The 18,034-nt window shown below is 45.1% G+C and overlaps 1 protein-coding gene across 2 annotated transcripts in view; it reads left to right on the top strand.

The window, feature by feature from the left end:
- The first annotated feature begins 682 nt into the window (after window positions 1-682).
- SH3GLB2 (SH3 domain containing GRB2 like, endophilin B2) overlaps window positions 683-18,034 on the top strand; it is a 47,268-nt gene continuing 29,916 nt past the window's right edge. Inside the window, exons 1-2 of one of the 2 annotated variants that reach the window (XM_061604379.1) lie at window positions 683-982; window positions 17,569-17,710. In XM_061604379.1, the coding sequence (XP_061460363.1) occupies window positions 920-982; window positions 17,569-17,710 (205 nt within the window). In that variant the 5' untranslated portion in view covers window positions 683-919. The remainder of the gene's footprint in view (window positions 983-17,568; window positions 17,711-18,034) is intronic. The other variant, XM_061604378.1, reaches the window with a different exon arrangement.

Raw genomic sequence — 18,034 nt, 5'->3', positions numbered from 1 at the left:
AAATGTAATCCATTGCAAAAGCTCTCCAGATCTACAAGACCAGTGAATGAAGAGTCCTGTGTAACTCAAAAGCTTGCATACGTTAATGTTGGTCCAAGGGCAGAGTATAACCTTGCCTTAACTGCCATTTATTAATTTAGGAGTTCTCACCCGGGTTGGCTTACTTGGGAGTAAGTCCCAATGAGCTCCGTTAAACTTGGCAAACAGCCAAACAAGTCCAGGACCGTGACCTCTCCATCGTTCCGCCGGCTACCGGACGTCCAACTCAGCGAAGCATGCCTATCCGTTTCAATAGGAACCTGCCTTCTACTGAGTCAGACCACGGGCTCATCTACCTGAGCGTGGTCTACACTGACTGGCAGCAATGCCTCTCCAGGGCTTCACGCCGGGGACATTCTCTGCCCCACCTGGCAATGCCATCAGGGATTCAGCTGGGGACCTTCTACATGCCAAGCAGATGCGCTCCCGCTGAGCTATACACCCCTCCCCAACGGGCCTACCCTGACCGGGGCTAGCATTGACTACAACCCTAAGTTTGCGCGTTTGGGTGGGTCGCATTTTTGCGCCCCCCATTTTCCGCAGTGCGCCCTGGCTGGCTAGAGCCGACCGCCGCTTGTGGGGAAGCCCAATGCGCAAAGCATTGCGCGCTGCGCTTTAAGAGGCCGCCCGGAGGATGCCAGAGGGCGCTGATGGGCGCTCGGAGGGAGGGGAAAGGGGGGGTTGGATGCGCTCGAGGCCCGCCCTCCTTGGCGAGTTCTTCCTCGGTTCCCCTCCTCCCAAGAGCAGCAGCTTTCCAGCAGAGCAGGTGGGTGGAGAGCGCAGCTGAGCAGGGAAAGGCGGAGACGGATGCTCTGGATCTGGGCGAGCTCAGTCGCCTCGCCTCGGCGCTCTCGCTCTCTGCCTTTGTGGGGGCTTCCAAATGGATTTCAACATGAAGAAGCTGGCCTCCGACGCGGGCGTCTTCTTCACCAGGGCTGTCCAGGTGAGGCGAGGCAGAGGGCGGATCAGGGCGTCGTTAGGAAGGACTCACTGCAAGTGGATTTTCCCCTCCTCCTCTTCTGGATTGCATTGAGGAAGGGTTGATGGCTGGCTGGCTTGGTTTGCCCTCTTTTATTCTAGGTTCAGGGGCTAAAACAGTCAGCAGCTGCTTCCCTGCCTCTCCCTCTTGCCTTGCGCTGAAAAGTGTATTTGCGTATAAAATACAGATATGAGTTAAAAATTCATCTTCCCAACCACTCTTTTCGGTAAACGCATTTGTTAAGCCCGTCTCCGGCATGTGACTGCATTTTCGACTGCAGTGGATAACCCTTTCTGTTGCGCTCAACGTGGATATTATCAAGAATTCTTTTAACTTTTTTTCTGATGTATGCTTCCCTAGTGATAGATGCCATAAGCTTCATCCCTCCCCCTTCTTTAATTGCATTTTATGTCTTTAATGCAATCCTGACTCTCCCTGCGTTGCTCCGGCTGTGCTCTGTAATCTCTGCAGGGGGAAAAAAAAGCAATCTCCATTGCCTAGGAAATGGTGTGAGCGGGTTGGCTGATATTGTGGATTGATTTGGCTAGTGATTTGAGAGGGGGTTGGGGGTGAGGGGAAAAAAGAGCAAGGCTTCATGTTCTGCTGGGTAGGAGTTTGTTTGAGTCTAGTTCTCTCCCCTCCTCAAAAAAAACCCTTTGGGTTTATCTATCTGCAGTCCCCAAATGATGGCAGATGACATCTTGGTGAGCATTTGTGTTGGACACACCTCCTGCAACAGAAGAAAAAAGAGGCAGGGTGAGGTCCCCCCCTCTTCTTCAGGCAGTCAGGGAGAGTGCTTGAGTTAAAGCAGAATAAAAGCCTTGTGTGGTTGCCTTGGATCCATTGTTGACAGCTCTCTTTGCAGTGCAGATGTGGCAAACTTTCTCTGTAAGGAGACCTGCCATACAGCAGGCCTTACTTAGGAGCAAGTCCCATCGAGCTCAGTGGGCAGAGCACCTGCTTGGCATGCAGAAGGGCCCAGGTTCGATCCCTAATGGCATCTCCAGGGAGGGCTGGGGGAGACCCCCTGTCTGGAATCCTGGAGAGCTGCTGCCAGCCAGTGTAGACTAGCCTTTCCCAACCGGTATGCCTCCAGATGTTGTTGGACCACAACTCCCATCAGCCTCAGCCATTGGCAATGCTGGCTGAAGCTGATGGGAGTTGTGGTCGAACAACATCTGGAGGCACACTGGTTGGAAAAGGCTGGTAGATTATACTGAGCTAGATGGGGGGCCAATGGTCTGATGCGGGAAACTGGGTAGTTTCCTTTGTACGCACATCTAGGATTGGGGTCTGTAATATGCACCTAAGATTGCAGCCTTACTCAGGAGTAACGGACAGGTGTGTTTAGGATCAGGGCCTGTCCATTGTTTTCAGGACTGCCACCTTGCCCATTGAATCAGGGAGGCCTGTAACTCAGGCCTTGGATTGCAGCCTTACTCAGGAGCAGCAGGCAAGCGTGTGTTTTTGCTCTGTTTAAAAAAGCATGATGAGTTCTTCATTGCCTCTTTTGCTGGCACCTGTTGTAGACATAAGTCTGTAATGTGACGAAACCAAACTGCTTGCTTGTTTATTTAATTTATATCCTGCTCTTTCTCCCTGTAGAAACCCAGCGTGGCAAACAAAAATACTCTAAAACATCTAAAGACAAACTTTAAAATATATTAAAACAAAACATATTTAAAAACATCTGTTTTAAAAAAGCATTAAAAGTAATTCCAAAACAGACACAGACTGGGATAAGGTCTCTCCTTAAAAGGCTTGTTGAAAGAGGAAGGTCTTGTGTATCTTGTATCTTGCGGAGGCATGAGGAAGCTCTGCCCTTCCAGATGTTGCTGGGCCCCACTTCTCATTGTTCCTGATCATTGGCCAGGTGGCTCAGTGGTCAGAGCATCTGCTTTGCATGCAGGAGGGCCTGGATCCAATTCCCGATGCATCACCAGATAGGGCTAGGAAAGATTCCCTGCCTGAAACTCTGGAGAGCTGCTGCCAGTCTGTGTAGACAATACAGAGCTAGATGGGCCAATGGTCTGACTCAGTACAAAGCAGCTTCCTACATTTCTATTTCTTTAGAACAATGAGGACTAGAATCTTATTTTATTTTTAGGTGAAAGGCCACAGCTCGGTGACAGTGCACCTGCTTTGCATGCAAAAGGACTGAGGCCAGTCCCCAGTGGCATCTCCAGGTAGGACTGGGAAAGATTCCTTCGGCCCAGAGCCCTGGAGAGCTGCTGCTGGTCAGTGCAGACAGAACTGAGCTAGATGGACCAATGGTCTGACTCGGTACAAAGCAGCTTCCTATATTTCTATTTAATCCAGGGGTTTCTTCAGAACCATGAGGACTAGATTCTTGCTATATTTTTAGGGGAAGGACCATGCTTTGAGCATGGATGCTCTGAACGCAAAAAGTGCCAGCTTCTGTTCCTGGCATCTCCAAGGGTCTGACTCGGTGCAAGGCCTCTTTCTCGGTTCCTATTTAATTTGAGTCCATTATTCTGAAGTATGAGACTAGAATCTTACTTGACTTTTAGGAGGAGCACTGTAGGTCAGTGGTAGATGATCTGCTTTGAATGCAGGAGGTTCCAGGTTCAAATTCTGGGCATCTCCAGGTAGGACTGAGAATGTCACCTGCCTGAAACTCTGAACACGACAGCAACAGTCTGTAAATACCCCTCGCATACCTAGCATCATTTTTACAATCGGGCCCTAAATCGCCCGTTTGGCCTGCTAACAGGTGGTATCAGTGCTGTGACTAATGTAGCTCCATTAATCTCCTAGTAGAATTTAGGTCACATCAGGGGATGGAAAGATCTGTCACTTTCAGCTCTCTCCGTTTCTCATTTTTCCAATGTTAAATTCAGTTCTCCACATTTCTGCAGTGATTTCCTTTAAAAAAAAAATCCTTATGAAAATTCTGCAACATTTTAGCATGAATTTCTCCTAATAAGCACATTTTTGTAGGCAGTTTTGACTAATCTACACAGTTTTCAACCAATTTCTTGTCATATAATGCATTTTTGTATATTGCTTTTACCAGTATATTCATTGTTATGCACACTTTCTCCTAACATATGTAAACATTGTGTGGATGGCAAACTGCATTGCAAAGTTCGAATAACTGCGAATTTTGAAAGGAGGGCTGTGCTTTGGTTCTCAAATTATTTTAGAAAATGCAAATTTGATAGATTTGGCTTGAAATGAGAACTGAACTGAATTTCTCACCCATTCTGAGGTCACGTCCACATTGTACATTTAAAGTACCTCTGGTGCTTATTTAAAGCCCATGGCTTCCCCCAAAGAGCCTGGGAACTGTAGGTTGTTAAAGCTGCCTGGAATTGTAGCTTTGTGCGGTGTAAACTGCAGTTCCCAGGATTCTTTGGGGGGAGCAATGGGCGCGCATTAAATGTGCTGTGTGGCTGTGGCCTCAGTTGGATTCAGTTCCACATTTATATTTTGAAATCCTCATCCAGCAACTGCCCTGTCCTGACTTCTTTTGCTTATCTTAAGAATGTTTTAAATTAGGTTTTGTAAATACCTGTTTATAGGAGGGTAGCATGCGAATTGCAGGCAGGCTTTGAAGCTTTACAAAAAAAGTATCTGGTTTTGTTGTGTGTGTGTGTGTGTGTGTTTTAAGGGCTGTAAATGACCGATACAGGAGACGCAGGAATTTATCTGCAAAGTTGTTTTAAAGATCTTGATATCAATGCTGCCAAGTTGAGTAGCTGACATTGAAACTGTGCCTGGGTGTGTATGTGTGCTCGAGCGCACTCAGCCAGATTAGATTTAATTAAAAAAAAAACGTAGAGTGCTTAAGGCTGGTTTATACAATGCTTTTCTTATGTTTATATGAACTGTCCCAAGAGGTCGACGGCCATGTGCACCTATATAAGAATCCTTAAGTGACAGACAGCAATTTCTGTGATGTCAGAAGCAGCCAGCTGTGCTTGGTGATATTCTCCTTGACATGCTTGCTTTCTATGTGCAGGGATTTCCACCACCACTGAAGAGTTAGGGCTGCTGAGAGCTGTTGCCAGGATAACAAAGGTTCAATTCCATCTGTGAAATCTTGCCCTCTGTTTTTATAATGGACAAGATTATCTTGGGTCTGTGCATTATTTGTGATGGATTTCCATCCCACCCTTTCTCCAAAGAGCTCAGGGTCACTTCCTCCCCATTTTATCCTCACAACAATCCTGTGGGGCAGGCTAAACAGAGACGAGAGTCTAGCTCAGATGCAATGCTAAACTGTAAACAACCTACACAATCTAAGTTGGTCATGACCATTATTTTCATTGGGTCTGCTCTAAATATGGCTAGCATTGGATACAGATTTCTGTTTACAGCAAGTACACAAAGGGGGCAACCCCCCCCAAAAAACTTCCCACTGAGGACCAAGTAGGCTCCTAGCCACAAAGTGGGTTGTATCCAGTGTCAGTCCTACTCAGAGTAGACCCATTCAAATGTATAGACATGACTAACTTGGGTTCATTCATTTCATTGGGTCTGCTCTGAGTAAAACATGGTTGGCTATAACCCAATGATTGCTGAATTCCTCAACGGGAGCACCCCTGCAAAGGAGGCGAGGTTCCACTGCAACATTTTGTTGCAGTCCCACTTGCTTTGTCTGTGATGGACGTAGATCTCAGTGTGTGAGTGTGAAACACTTTTTTTTGGTAGTGTCATATAGCGCACCAGTCTGAGCTGTTGAGTTGTGGGACGTTTAGCTTTCTAGTAAACTGTGTTTTCTTTTATTGGAAGAACAAGTGCCCTCTCTCGCTTTTGAGTCTGTGTGGAAGATGGCCTGCTTCAGGGTAAATGCATACGAACAGATGGAGTAGGCATTTTCAGCAATGGATAATATTGGGGAGGCGAGTGCGACTCCTGGTGTGCAAATAATGGTGTTTTTAACTAGTGTTGTACCTGCTGTCTTGGAAATACTAAGGTTCTTTTTGCCTGATAAATGCTTGTTTGGCCTGCACAATGCCACCCGCTCTCCCTTGAGGCTTTACTTTCGATGTGACATTTTATTTTCTGGATGCCAAAAAGCTCTGTGGGGTTTTTTTTGTGTGGGTGTGTGCCTAGTGGAAAATGTGTTTTTCTGGAGGAAGGATTCGCCTGCTTGAAACAGCTCTGAAATATCAGAGTGGCTGCCTCCTTCCCTACAGATCCTCTTGGGTGCTGATCCCCTGGGGTCCTCCTTGGTAGTTTTGCCAGCATCGGACATGCAGAGGGTGGGGGTGGCCCAGGAGAGGGCTTTCTCTGTGGGAGACCCTCAGTTGTGGAATTCTCTGCCCACAGATTTCGCTGTACAGTTTTGTGTGAATGCTGAAGATGCACCTCTAGCCTTGGACTCCTGAGATGTAGGCTTTCAGGACCCACCCTGTTCCTGTGATTGTGATCTGTTTTGTTTTTAATGTTGAATTTTAAACTGCTGTAACCTGCTCTAGGACCTGCTGGTGAAGGCAGGTAATAAATTTAAGCTGGCAGCGTCCTAATTCTCTAAGAACAGAGGAAGCAGGCTTCTACCGAATCAGACCGTTGGTCCATCTAGCTCCCTATTACCTACACTGGCTGGCAGCCACTCTCCAGGCTTTCAGGCAGGGAGTTTTCCCCAGCCCTACCTGGAGATGCCATTGGGGATTGAACTTGGGACATTCTGCATGCAAAGCGGGTGCTCTGCTGCTGTGCTGTGGCCCTTTCCTGTAACGGTAGGCAAAGCATCTCAGGGGCCTTCGTCTCTGTTTTCTCAAAGTGCCTTTTAAAGCGCCTTTCATACACACAAGAATCCTGGGAACTGTAGTTTGTGAAGGGGGCTGGGAATTGGAGTTCTGTGAAGGGTAAACTACAGTTCCCAGGACTCTTTGAGGGAAGCCATGTGCATTAAATGCTTGATGTAGATGTGACTGTAGTAGTGACTTTGTTTACTTTTAAGTCGAGCTTCTGCCTGATGAAATAAAGCTTAGGTTTGGCCTAAACACAGACCGGAATGAGGTGGTACAGTCTTGAAGTGGTGGAATGCTCCCCAATATGGGGGAAATAAACTTCTTCCAAGAGAGAATCACTATATCAGTGATGAAGGTTTGCATGCAGCAGGGAGTAGACTGAGCTAGTTTTCTCCTTGCAGAGAGTGTTATTATCTAGTGGAACTTTACACTGTGTAACTGGGAAATCTTTCTAGGTAATTTGCATCAGGTAATTTGCCTCAGGAAAAAAAATAGATTGCATTGGAAATTTTTCTGACGCCTTAGAGAGAGATCTAATCTACCATGTTTGTTTTTTTACTTGTATTTAGTAAGCAAAGCTAAAGGTTTTGATTATTGCATTTGCAATTGGCATCCATTCACAGTTTGTTAATAAACTTGCAAAACCAAAACGTTTTCCATAGGAAAATAGTACTGCAAAAATTTCTATCCCACATCGCTGACTGTTGCAACAAGAAAGTAAATTCACTGGAGGGGGGAGCCCTTGGAGAGTATCTTGCGAAACCCCCCCCCAAAAAAAAAACTCTGGAGCAGGCAGTAGGCATCAGAGCAGGCAGCTTTATACATAGCAACATAGAAACTGCCTCTTACGGAGTCAGGTCATTGGCCCATTTAGCCCAATATTGTCTGCACAGACTGGCAGCGACTGTCCAGGGTTTGGTGACATTCCTAGCTTTTCTTGGAGACACCAAGGATTGAACCTGGACCTTGTGCATGCAAAGCATGTCCTCTACCACTGAACCAAGATTCCAGTCCTCATTATTCTGAATTAAAGGCGGATTTAAAGAGGAACTTCTCCTGAGTCGGACTGTTGGTCCATATAGGTTGGTATTGCCTACATTGGCTGGCAGTGGCTCTCCAGGGTTTCGGACAAGGGGTCTCTCCCAGCCCTCCCTGGAGGTGCCAAGGAGGGAAATTGGGACCTTCTGCATGCGAAGCAGGTGTTACACACCACTGAGTTGTAGCCCTATACCATTCTCCTACCACCAAAACAAGGACAGAGTGAAACTAGCCTTGGGTGGCTCTGTGTGTAGAACAGGACTGGCCTGCTATGAAGGCTTAATTGCAGGTTGATCTGACTCAACCTTTTGTAAATAGCCTATTTACTGTCTACTCTGTGCTTAGTCTTTTCCCACTGGAGTCCTAGGGTTGTCATGCTTGTGCCCGGGATATTTGCCAAGCTACCTCCGGTTCCTGGTTTTGGATGGGCTTGGAAGGCTTTTTACAATAGCTTTGGGGTTTTTTGTTTGCTTTTTGCTTCTAGATTTTAGGCTACTGCATTTCTTTAAAAAAATGATTTGGCTGAATTGGCTTTAATTGTTTGGTTTTGCAAGCTGCTTTGTAAAGAATCTTATCGTGAAGTATTAATGTTGTTATGTGCCTTCAAGTCGATTACGACTTAAGGCGATGCTATGAATCCGTGACCTCCAAGAGCATCTGTCGTGAGCCACCCTGTTCAGATCTTGCAAGTTTGAAGTATTAATATCTAGTATTAATTTTTTTAAAAAGTAAACACGTGCCAAAAAAGTGAGAGAAAGCATCCAGTGATACAAAAAGGAAGAAATGTATCTCCAAGATGCTGGAAAGGGTGGATGTTATTAAATTAGCCTGAAACATTTTGGCTTAAGTGTCTTTTTCAAGGCTTCTTGGCTTGTTTCTTCACAACCTGCTGGAAAACAAAACTATATCCATTTCATAGATCTTGCAGGGCAGAAGCCGCTGCTGCTGGGGGTCCCTGAAGCGCTGATCCCAAACACTGAAACATGTCTAGCGAACCTTTCTGGCTTCCTTGAACCCAGCAGGCATTTCCCCCCCACTTTCAAGTTCTGCCTAAGGACTAGAAACCTGAAGGTTTTTTTTCTCCAGTGAAAGCATTATATGCTTCTGCACTGTTGCTAGATAACTCAGCCGCTCTGATCATTGCCGTAGTAATGGAACTGAGAAGAGAGGCTTTAAAGTTCTTCATCTGTTCCTCCTTTTACCTGGAGTGCTTTCTCAATTCTCATGCAAATAACTTGAATAAGGAAAAGGAAATGTTTGGGGGAGGGGAGTGCCCCCTTCAGATCCAAGAGGGTTTTTGAAGGCCAAACCCTTTTTTAAAAGAAATAAGGCGTAGGCTGGAGTCAGCCCAGACATCAGCGGGGAGAGAGGCATTTTTATAAATAGCAATTCATATTGTTGCACCCGCTGCATAATGGCTTGCAGATGAATGTTTTGCACTCTTTAAGTGGAAGCTTTTTTTGAAAGGGAAGCACAAGTATCATAGGGGCAAACAGGACCTCTTGTGAGAGGGCATCTGCATCTGATCGACTTAGGGATGAGCAAGAACTTCGATTCAGTCTGCATTTCAAGCTGAATCTACCAAATTTGCACTTTCTCTGAAGCAATGTGAGAACTGAGATGCAGCCATTCATTGAAATTCACCCTTATCCGAGTTCTGCAATGCCAACCAAGCAATGTGTACAACAATGCATAGGGGAAAGTGCATACAAAGGAATCTGTGAGTGAAGGTGGCATGCAGAAATGCCTTACAAGATGAGAAATGGCTTGCAAAAACTGTGTGCGTTCGTCAAAAGTACCTACAAAAATGTGTGTTAGGAGAAATTAGCGCTAAAACGCTGGAGAATTTTCAGGAGGATTTTTTTTTAATTGCACGTTGTGGCAGAAATGAGTTTAAGATTGGAAAAATGAGAGAACCGGAATGGTCAGATCTTTCCGTTCCCTGCTGATGATAGGACTTCTGTCCCCTTAAAACGCCCAGGCCAGCTTATAAAGCCCTCCTATTCCCTGTGCTTCCAAGCGGAAAAGAAAATGCAACTGCTCCAGCTGTATAGGGATACTTTAAAAAACTGCTCTTTACTGCTTTATTTGTACTAGGTTGTACAGCTAAATCTAATTCTGTATTTTATTATGTGTTTATTATTATAAATACTTCAGCTTTTGCATGGTATAGATATTATGTTTATTATTGGCATATATTGTTATTTTCTACGATGTAAGCTACCCTGGGGTCTCGTGATGAAGGGTGGTATATAAACTTGGTAATAAATAAATAAAGATTTAGGACAGTGACAAAGAAGAAATTCAGTGCTGCGAGATGCAGCGATGGCTGCAAACTTAGGTAGCTTTTATTTTATTGCATTTCTATCCCGCTTTCCCTCCCAGGAGATCAAGGTGCTCTGTTTGTCCTCACAACAACCCTGCGAGGGAGGTTGGGTAGGTGACTGGCTCAGCATCGTTGCTGAATGGGGATTCGAATTTGGGTCTCTCTAGCCCTCATCCAGTACCCTAACCGCTATACCATTTGTTGCTTTGTTGTCTGTTCTGGAATTGAAAATATTCAGTGAAGAGTGGACTGTAAATACTGTAAATAATTACATACCCTTTTTTAAAAAGAGGGAGGGGAAAATGTCTACTCACTCCACCTATTAGAGCACATTCCTTCCCTCAAATCCCTATTTTGTTCATGCAAAGTTTGCCCTGGGAAACAGCTGGTCAGTTGCTCAATCGCGGAAAGGCAGCAGCCTGTTGTGATATAGGGGGCTGGGTAGAATCTGGCCGCTGCAGTTGCTTTGCTCGGCTGAGTACCTTGCAATCAAATTGCTAGCTTCATATGCCACTGGAGCATCCCCCTTCCAGCCCCGATCAATCTTAACAAAATTAATGTCTTCATTGGAAGAACTGAATTGGCCGACCGAAATCAACCAGCGGGCGCACTTTGCTGTAGCTTATTGGACTTGGTCGTGTTGCATCTGTCTGGAGAGTCTGACCAAGAGGTCAGGCCGGGCTTGCACGTGTGGCTATGTTCACTTTCTCTCCTTCTCGGTGGTGATGCAGCAAAAAGTTCTAAGAAAGGCTTGAAATGGTAGCTGAGATCGGCCTTCTTGGAAGCCGGGTCTTCTGGACTCAGCCAGTGTGATAATTTGCTCCCCTCAAATGACAGCTTCATTCACCTATAGTTCATCATCATCAGTAATAACAGTAATAATTTATCTGTCTGAGTTTCGTTTCCTTTGGGCTCAGTTTTTTTTGTCTTTCCAATTTCTTTGGATTTTATTCTTTCTATTTGGTTCTGCTCATATAAGAACCTAAGAAGCTGGATGAGGCCAGTGGCCCATCTAGTCCAGCCTCCTGTCCTCACAGTGGCCAGCCAGATGCCGCAATGGGAAACCCACCAGGAGGGCCTGAGTGCAAGAGCACGCTCCCCACTTGTGATTCTCAGCAGCTGGTATTCATGCTGCCTCCGACAGTGAATATAGGAAGCCGCCTTTGTACTGAGCTCATCTAGCTCTGTATTGTCTACACTGACTGGCAGCAGCTCTCCAGAGTTTGTCTGTTCTCTCCCAGCCATACCCAGAGATGTCAGGGATTGAACCTGGGATCTTCTGCATGCAAGGCAGAGGCTCTGACTGTGTGCTACGGACCCTTCCCCGCCAGTTGCAACCGTAGACTGATACAAGGTGCTTGTGTTTTTTGGGAGAGTCACTTTTGATACCCTTGTCAGATGCTGTTTTCAACAGGCTACAGGGGGAATCATGATTTAGCCTCAATCCAATATGTGTGTACTCAGAAGTAAGCTCCATTGGGTTCAATGGGACTCATGCCCAGGTACATGTGTATTGGATTTCAGTCTTGGTTAGAATTAGTTGGATTGCAGCCTTAGTTAGTTAGAAATGGGGGTGTCTGGGGGTGGGTATTTGGATTTTATTTAAGCCCCCTTTGTCCCATTAATTAGACCGTTACCTCATCCTGTTGGGAATCTGACCCTGGAACCAAATATTTATTTATTATTTGATTTATATCCCACCTTTCCTCCCAGCAGGAGCCCAGGGCAGCAAACAAAAGCACTAAAAACACTTCAAAACATCATTAAAACAGACTTTAAAATACATTAAAACAAAACAACTTTAAAAACTTTTTTTTAAAAAAGCTTTCAAGGCATCTTTAAAAAAAAGGTTTAAAGACATATTAAAAAGCAATTCCAACACAGATGCAGACTGGGATAAGGTCTCTACTTAAAGGCTTGTTGAAAGAGGAAGGTCTTCAATAGGTGCCGAAAAGATAGCAGAGATCGTGCCTGTCTAATATTTAAGGGGAGGGAATTCCACAGGGTTGGTGCCGCCACATTAAAGGTCCGCTTCCTATATTGTGCAGAACGCACCTCCTGATAAGCTGGTATCTGCAGAAGGCCCTCACCTGCAGAGCACAGTGATCGACTGGGTATATAAGGGATAAGACGGTCTTTCAGGTATCCTGGCCCCAAGCTGTATAGGGCTTTGTACCCCAAAACAAGAACCTTGAACTTGGCCCGGTAGCTAATGGGCAGCCTTTAACTTGAATATGGGACAGAAACTTCTCAGGGGCCTCCAGACTGTCAGTATCTTGCAGAAGTTGTTACCGAAGCTTCAGGTTTGCTCATTTGAAGCGGATTCAACTGCTCTGTTGCCCCCTGCACAATGAATCCACTTTTGAAAAGAATCTGATTTGTGCTTTGGTAAATGACGGTGGAAAGTGTGGGATGAACAAACAACTAATGGGAAGACGCATAAAAACCCCGCAAACAAACTGGGACAAATGTTCATTGTCATTAGAGATGGCAGGATCTGTCCATTGCGGTTCTCTGTTTCTCATTTTTCCAGTTCATTCTCCACTTGCTGCAGCAATTTGCAATTTTTAAAAAATCCTCCTGAAAATTCTTCAGCATTCTAGTGCAAATTTCTCCTAACACACACACTGTTGTACACAGTTTTAAGTAATGTACACATTTTTGCAAGCAATGTCTCCTAATATAATAAATGTTTGTATGTTATTTTCACTCATATATTTATTTTTATGCATACTTTCTCCAAATATCTGCATTTCGGTTGGCTGGATACCCACACTGCAAAATTCAGACATTTGCAAATTTTGAAGGATGGCTGGGTTGTGGTTCTCATTTGGTTTTGGAAAGGGTGAATTTGATTGATTCGTCTCCATCTGTGTTGGAATTGCTTTTAAAGATATTTTTAAAGCTGTTTTTTAAAGGTTTCTTTAAAGATGCTTTCTTTTAATATGTTTTAAAGTCTTTTGTTTGTAAGTGCTTTTAGTGTTTTTGTTTGCTGCACTGGGCTCCTTCTGGGAGGAAGGGTGGGATATGGTGTTGGTGGTGGTGTTGGTGGTGGTGTTGGTGGTGGTGTTGGTGGTGGTGTTGGTGGTGGTGTTGGTGGTGGTGTGTTGGTGGTGGTGTTGGTGGTGGTGTGTTGTTGTTGTGTTGGTGGTGGTGTGTTGTTGTTGTGTTGGTGGTGGTGTGTTGTTGTTGTGTTGGTGGTGGTGTGTTGTTGTTGTGTTGGTGGTGGTGTGTTGTTGTTGTGTTGGTGGTGGTGTGTTGTTGTTGGTGTTGTTGTTGTGTTGTTGTTGGTGTTGTTGTTGATAATGATAATGATAATGTAATTGTCATGTAACCACCCTGCACCCAAATCGGAATGAATATTCAGTTACAGGCCAGGTATAATCCAAACTCCATCGTAAGCTTTCTGTGAGCAAATCAGGATGAATGCTCACTAAATCAGTTGTCTGGAAGAGCCCTCGGTCTGCAAAAAGCATTGAGCTCTGAGATAAAGGGTGGGATTCTATGCCTGAGGCCATGGTCTCCTCCTCCACTATCGCAGCCCCTTCTGTGAGTTTTCTAGGCAGTGAAACGGTGCCTCCTCTCACTGTTGAATGGCAGATTCCCCCACACACACAGCATGAGGAAACTGTACTCCCGCATGAAATATTGATTCCCTGGAGATGCAGTTCACTCTCCTCCCTTTGCTGATGTGGGCGAGAGGCTGCCTGTAAAAATGGCAGCCTGCATTATTCATCTCTGGCACGAATACCCGGCTGCCTTCCTGGTGCGGAAAACAAGCCCAGTGACTTTTAGCCTTCTTGGCCCAAAGGCACTCAAGTCGCACGTGCTGGATCCCAGGAAGCAGGGGTGTTTTTTAAGTCGGGAATTTTGGTCCTTGTGCAAATCGGAGGCTGCCAAGCCCCTTACTAGGAACGGGCAAGAAATTCAATTCAGTTTACATTTAAAGCCGAATCTATCCAAGTCGCACTTTCCGAAACTATATGAGAACTGAAACTGAAGTGCAGCTAACATACTTATCTGAATTTTGAGGGGCAGTTCTCCAACCAATTGCTGTTTTACAAAAATGCATATATTTGGAGAAACTGCATGCAAATGACCATATTAAATGTCCAAATAACATACACAAATGCATGATGTTCGGAGAAAAATGTGTACATTAGTCCAAACTCTACAGACAAAAATTGTGTGTTTTAGGAGAAATTTGCACTAAAATGCTGGAGAACGTTCTTGAGGATTTTTTTTTTTAATCAAATTGCTGCAGAAACACGGAGAACTGAATTGATAAGCTTTTAAAAATGAGAAACTGAACTGGACAGATGCTTCCAGCCCCCCCTTACATACCAATGATATGGGGTGGACAATTTTCTATTTCAAAATCTTCTGGAAGAAAACCGCATCACTGCCCACCCCGACATTATCAGTCAGTGTTTGGATTCACATGGGAAGGCGCGTTATGCTTTTTTTGGCTTTCCCCATCTTCGCCTTGAGCCCGGCTAAAAGCGCTACGACAGCTGGCCCCTTTGTTTTGGGGTCAGCATTGTCTGCTGTTTTCACGGTTCAGATTTACAAGGCTGGAGGAGTTGTTTTTGTCACAGGGAAGCGAGCCTTTGTATCACATGCTGAAAACGTTGTGTCTTTCTCTAAGCAAATCCTAGCTTGGAATGTGCTGAGCACCCCAATTTGCTATAGGAATGATTTCAGGACTTACGGCTGTGTCACTGTCTAAATCAGGGATGGAGAACCTAGTTGGTACCTGGCAGATGTTGCTGGACTCCAGTGGTGGTTCCATGTCGGTGGGGCAGTGAAATCCGCTCCAGATTTTAGTCTGAACTTTCAAGGAGCTCTCCAAGGTGCTAAAACCCAGAGCAGATTCCGCTGCCCCACTGATATGGAGCCAACAGTCACCAATGCCGGACTCCAAATCCTATCAGCAGGCACTTTCTAGGATGCTTTCAGACTGTCGCTATTTTGGGGCGGGAGTCATTCTCAACAAATCTGCTTTCCTAAAAAAGGGGGCCTTTTTGTGATAAGAAAGTGACAGGAGACGCAGGAAAGGTGTGGGTTAGTGGTTGCCATGATCCAACATCATCTAACCTCCCTGCAATCAAATTGGAAGGAATGCTCATTAAATAGCCAACGTCCTCTAATCTCCCTGCAAAGAACTCAGGATGAATGCTCAGTAAATGGGTCTGGAAGCATGCCTATTCAGTTAAATTTTTTAAATAGTCTGTTTGTAACCCAAACAATAAAGTGTGCAGCGTGTATTTTCTGAGAAAGCTCTTGACCTTCCCATTGTTTCGTTCCCAGATTCAATATAAGCTTGTGTCATGACCCTTTGTCTTTCTGTACTCCTTGTACAACTTGTTAACCTGACATCAAACAACCTTGTCGTTCTCAAATCTATGTGTTCACGCAGATTCAGTGTGCAGTTAAAAACAAAAATCTTCTGTACTGTGCGTGTATGCTTGGAACCCAAATTTTGCAATCCAGATTATACTCTGACTAGAGATTGGGGGAGGGGAAATTGGATTCAGGTCGCACGTTGAGGCCGAACCTACCAAACTCGTGCTTTCCAAAACTGTAAGCGAACTGAAATGCAACTTTCCTTCCAAATTCTCACTTCTCTGAATTTTGTAATGCAATTTTCCAGCCAAGTAATTAAATATTGTACCGTCTGCGGTCTTGTTGGTGCACACTCCATCATGCCTCACATGTAGCTCAAGCAGTAGAGCATCCACTTTCAACAAGCCTTTTAAGTAGAGACTTTTATCCGAGTCTGCATCTGTTGTTGGAATTGTTTTAAAATATTTTTTTTAAAGATACGTTTTTAGTGTTTTCTTCACTGTGGCTCTGGGCTCCCTCCGGGAGGAAGGGCGGGATATACAGTTAATAATAAAGGGAAGCCATTTTGTCAGAATTTTGGGGAGTGCCAACAGGCTGCCCGGGAAAGTGGAACGCTCCTAAAGGTGTAAACACATGGCAAAAATAATGGGGGGAGGACCCCATCATTCATTTCCCCACCCCCTGGAATGAGAACACCAAAAAGCCTTTTTATTTTCAGAGCGTCACACTTGCACCCCTGAGCTTTCTTATTAACTGAGTGTTTCTTTATCGCGGCCTTGCTTCTTCTAAGCACCTTATTGCAGCCTGAGCAGGACATTTCCACAGTGGTGTGGAATTTGATCCTCTTCGTTGACCCACTTGTGCTCCTCTGCTGGGAGCTCACAATGGAAGAGTCATGTTTACGAACTCCTAGGACCCTCCCCCCTGGAAGTAGGGGTCTTCCCTTTTCCTTGCCTCTCCCCTCTTTTTATCCTCCCAACAACGCTGCGAGGTAGGCTAAGTGTGAGTGAGTGGCCCACAGTTGTCCGGTGTGCTGCACGCTTGAGTGTGGCTTTGAATCTGATTCTTCCTGGTTATGAACACTCCATCATGCCTCACATGTAGCTCAAGCAGTAGAGCATCCAGTTTGCACGCAGAAGGTCACTGGTTCAATCCCTGACATCTCCAGGTAGACCTGGGGAAAGACCTCTGCCTGAGCCTTGGCAGAGCTGCTGCCAGTCAGGGTTGACAATATTGAGATGATTATTTAAAATACATCTTCGGAACCCTTTAAAAACAAGTTGCCTTCACAAAGCAAGATGGACCAATGGTGTACATAGTTTTGACCAACGTACAGGGGTGGGGTGGGGGGTTGGCAAGGAATTTTCCGTAAAGTAATGCTTCTTTGTATGTTTTCGCTAATCTGTGCATTTTAATGCAAGCTTTCCGCTCGTATGTGCATTTTTGTAAATATCCTTTGATTGGAGAACTGCATTGCAAAGTCCAGATATGTGCAAATTTCAAAGGATGGCTGCATTTTCTCATATTGTTTTGGAAAGTGTGAATTTGATAGATTTGCTTTTAAATGTGAACTGAACTAAATTCCAACCCCCACCGCCATCCCTAAATGATATTCAACAACATTCTCCAAATTCTGTGCTGGACTCGGATGCATGCAATGCATATAGCCCTGCTGAAATGTAGAGAGAGAACGCTTCATAAATGCAGATTCAGTTTATGCTTCTTTTTAGGATCTGCAAGCCTGCCCACTACTGTTGCCTCTTGGTTCCATGCTTCTAAAATTATGACTCTGCTTTTGGTATATCTGGATGCAGAGATTATGTTGCTGATGCTGATGCTTTTTAACTTGATTCTCTAGATTTTATTGGAAACAGTCTGGTCTGGTATTTCTCTCTCGCCTACGGCTCTTGTTCTTTAACAGTTTCCTCCGAAACGTTTGCAGACAGATGTAAAACACCATTCTCCTTAAGGGGAAGTATTTACGGCTTGTGCAGTGGGGTCCCCAGGTCTTGCTGCTGATGTCTGAGCGATTGAGCCCTCTGGGAAAATTAAAGTCCTCAGGCCAGCATTGTTGCATGTGACCGTTTGTCCAATTTTTCCCTCTTTGTCCTCTTCAGTTCACAGAAGAGAAGTTCGGTCAGGCCGAGAAGACGGAGTTAGATGCACACTTTGAAAACCTTCTGACCCGAGCCGACAGCACCAAGAACTGGACGGAGAAGATCTTGCGTCAGACTGAAGTCCTGCTGCAGCCAAATCCTAGTAAGCACCTATTTTATTCTTGGAGAAATTATTTCATGGGAAGCCTTTAACTGAGGGGCTGCCTCAGCAAATCCTGGCGGTGATTCACATAGCAACAGGTGAGGAAGGAGATTAGAGGTAACGCATGCTTGTTCTGGAGAGGTCTCTGAATAACACAGCCTCCCACTTCTCTTCACCTCTGGCACTGTGTCCCAAGGAGGCTATCTGTGTCCTGGCTCGCATGTAGCCCTAAGCTATGGTTTGGGTTGAACAAACCACGAGTTGTAGCACAGATGATAAAACAAACCCTGAGTCACAGCTTTCCACGGGCAGAGGATCTACCTT

The sequence above is a fragment of the Rhineura floridana genome, chromosome 20, assembly GCF_030035675.1.
Source record: "Rhineura floridana isolate rRhiFlo1 chromosome 20, rRhiFlo1.hap2, whole genome shotgun sequence".
Lineage (NCBI taxonomy): Eukaryota > Metazoa > Chordata > Lepidosauria > Squamata > Rhineuridae > Rhineura > Rhineura floridana.
Note: the sequence above shows the minus strand (reverse complement) of the source record. Positions and strands in the feature narration are given on the sequence as shown.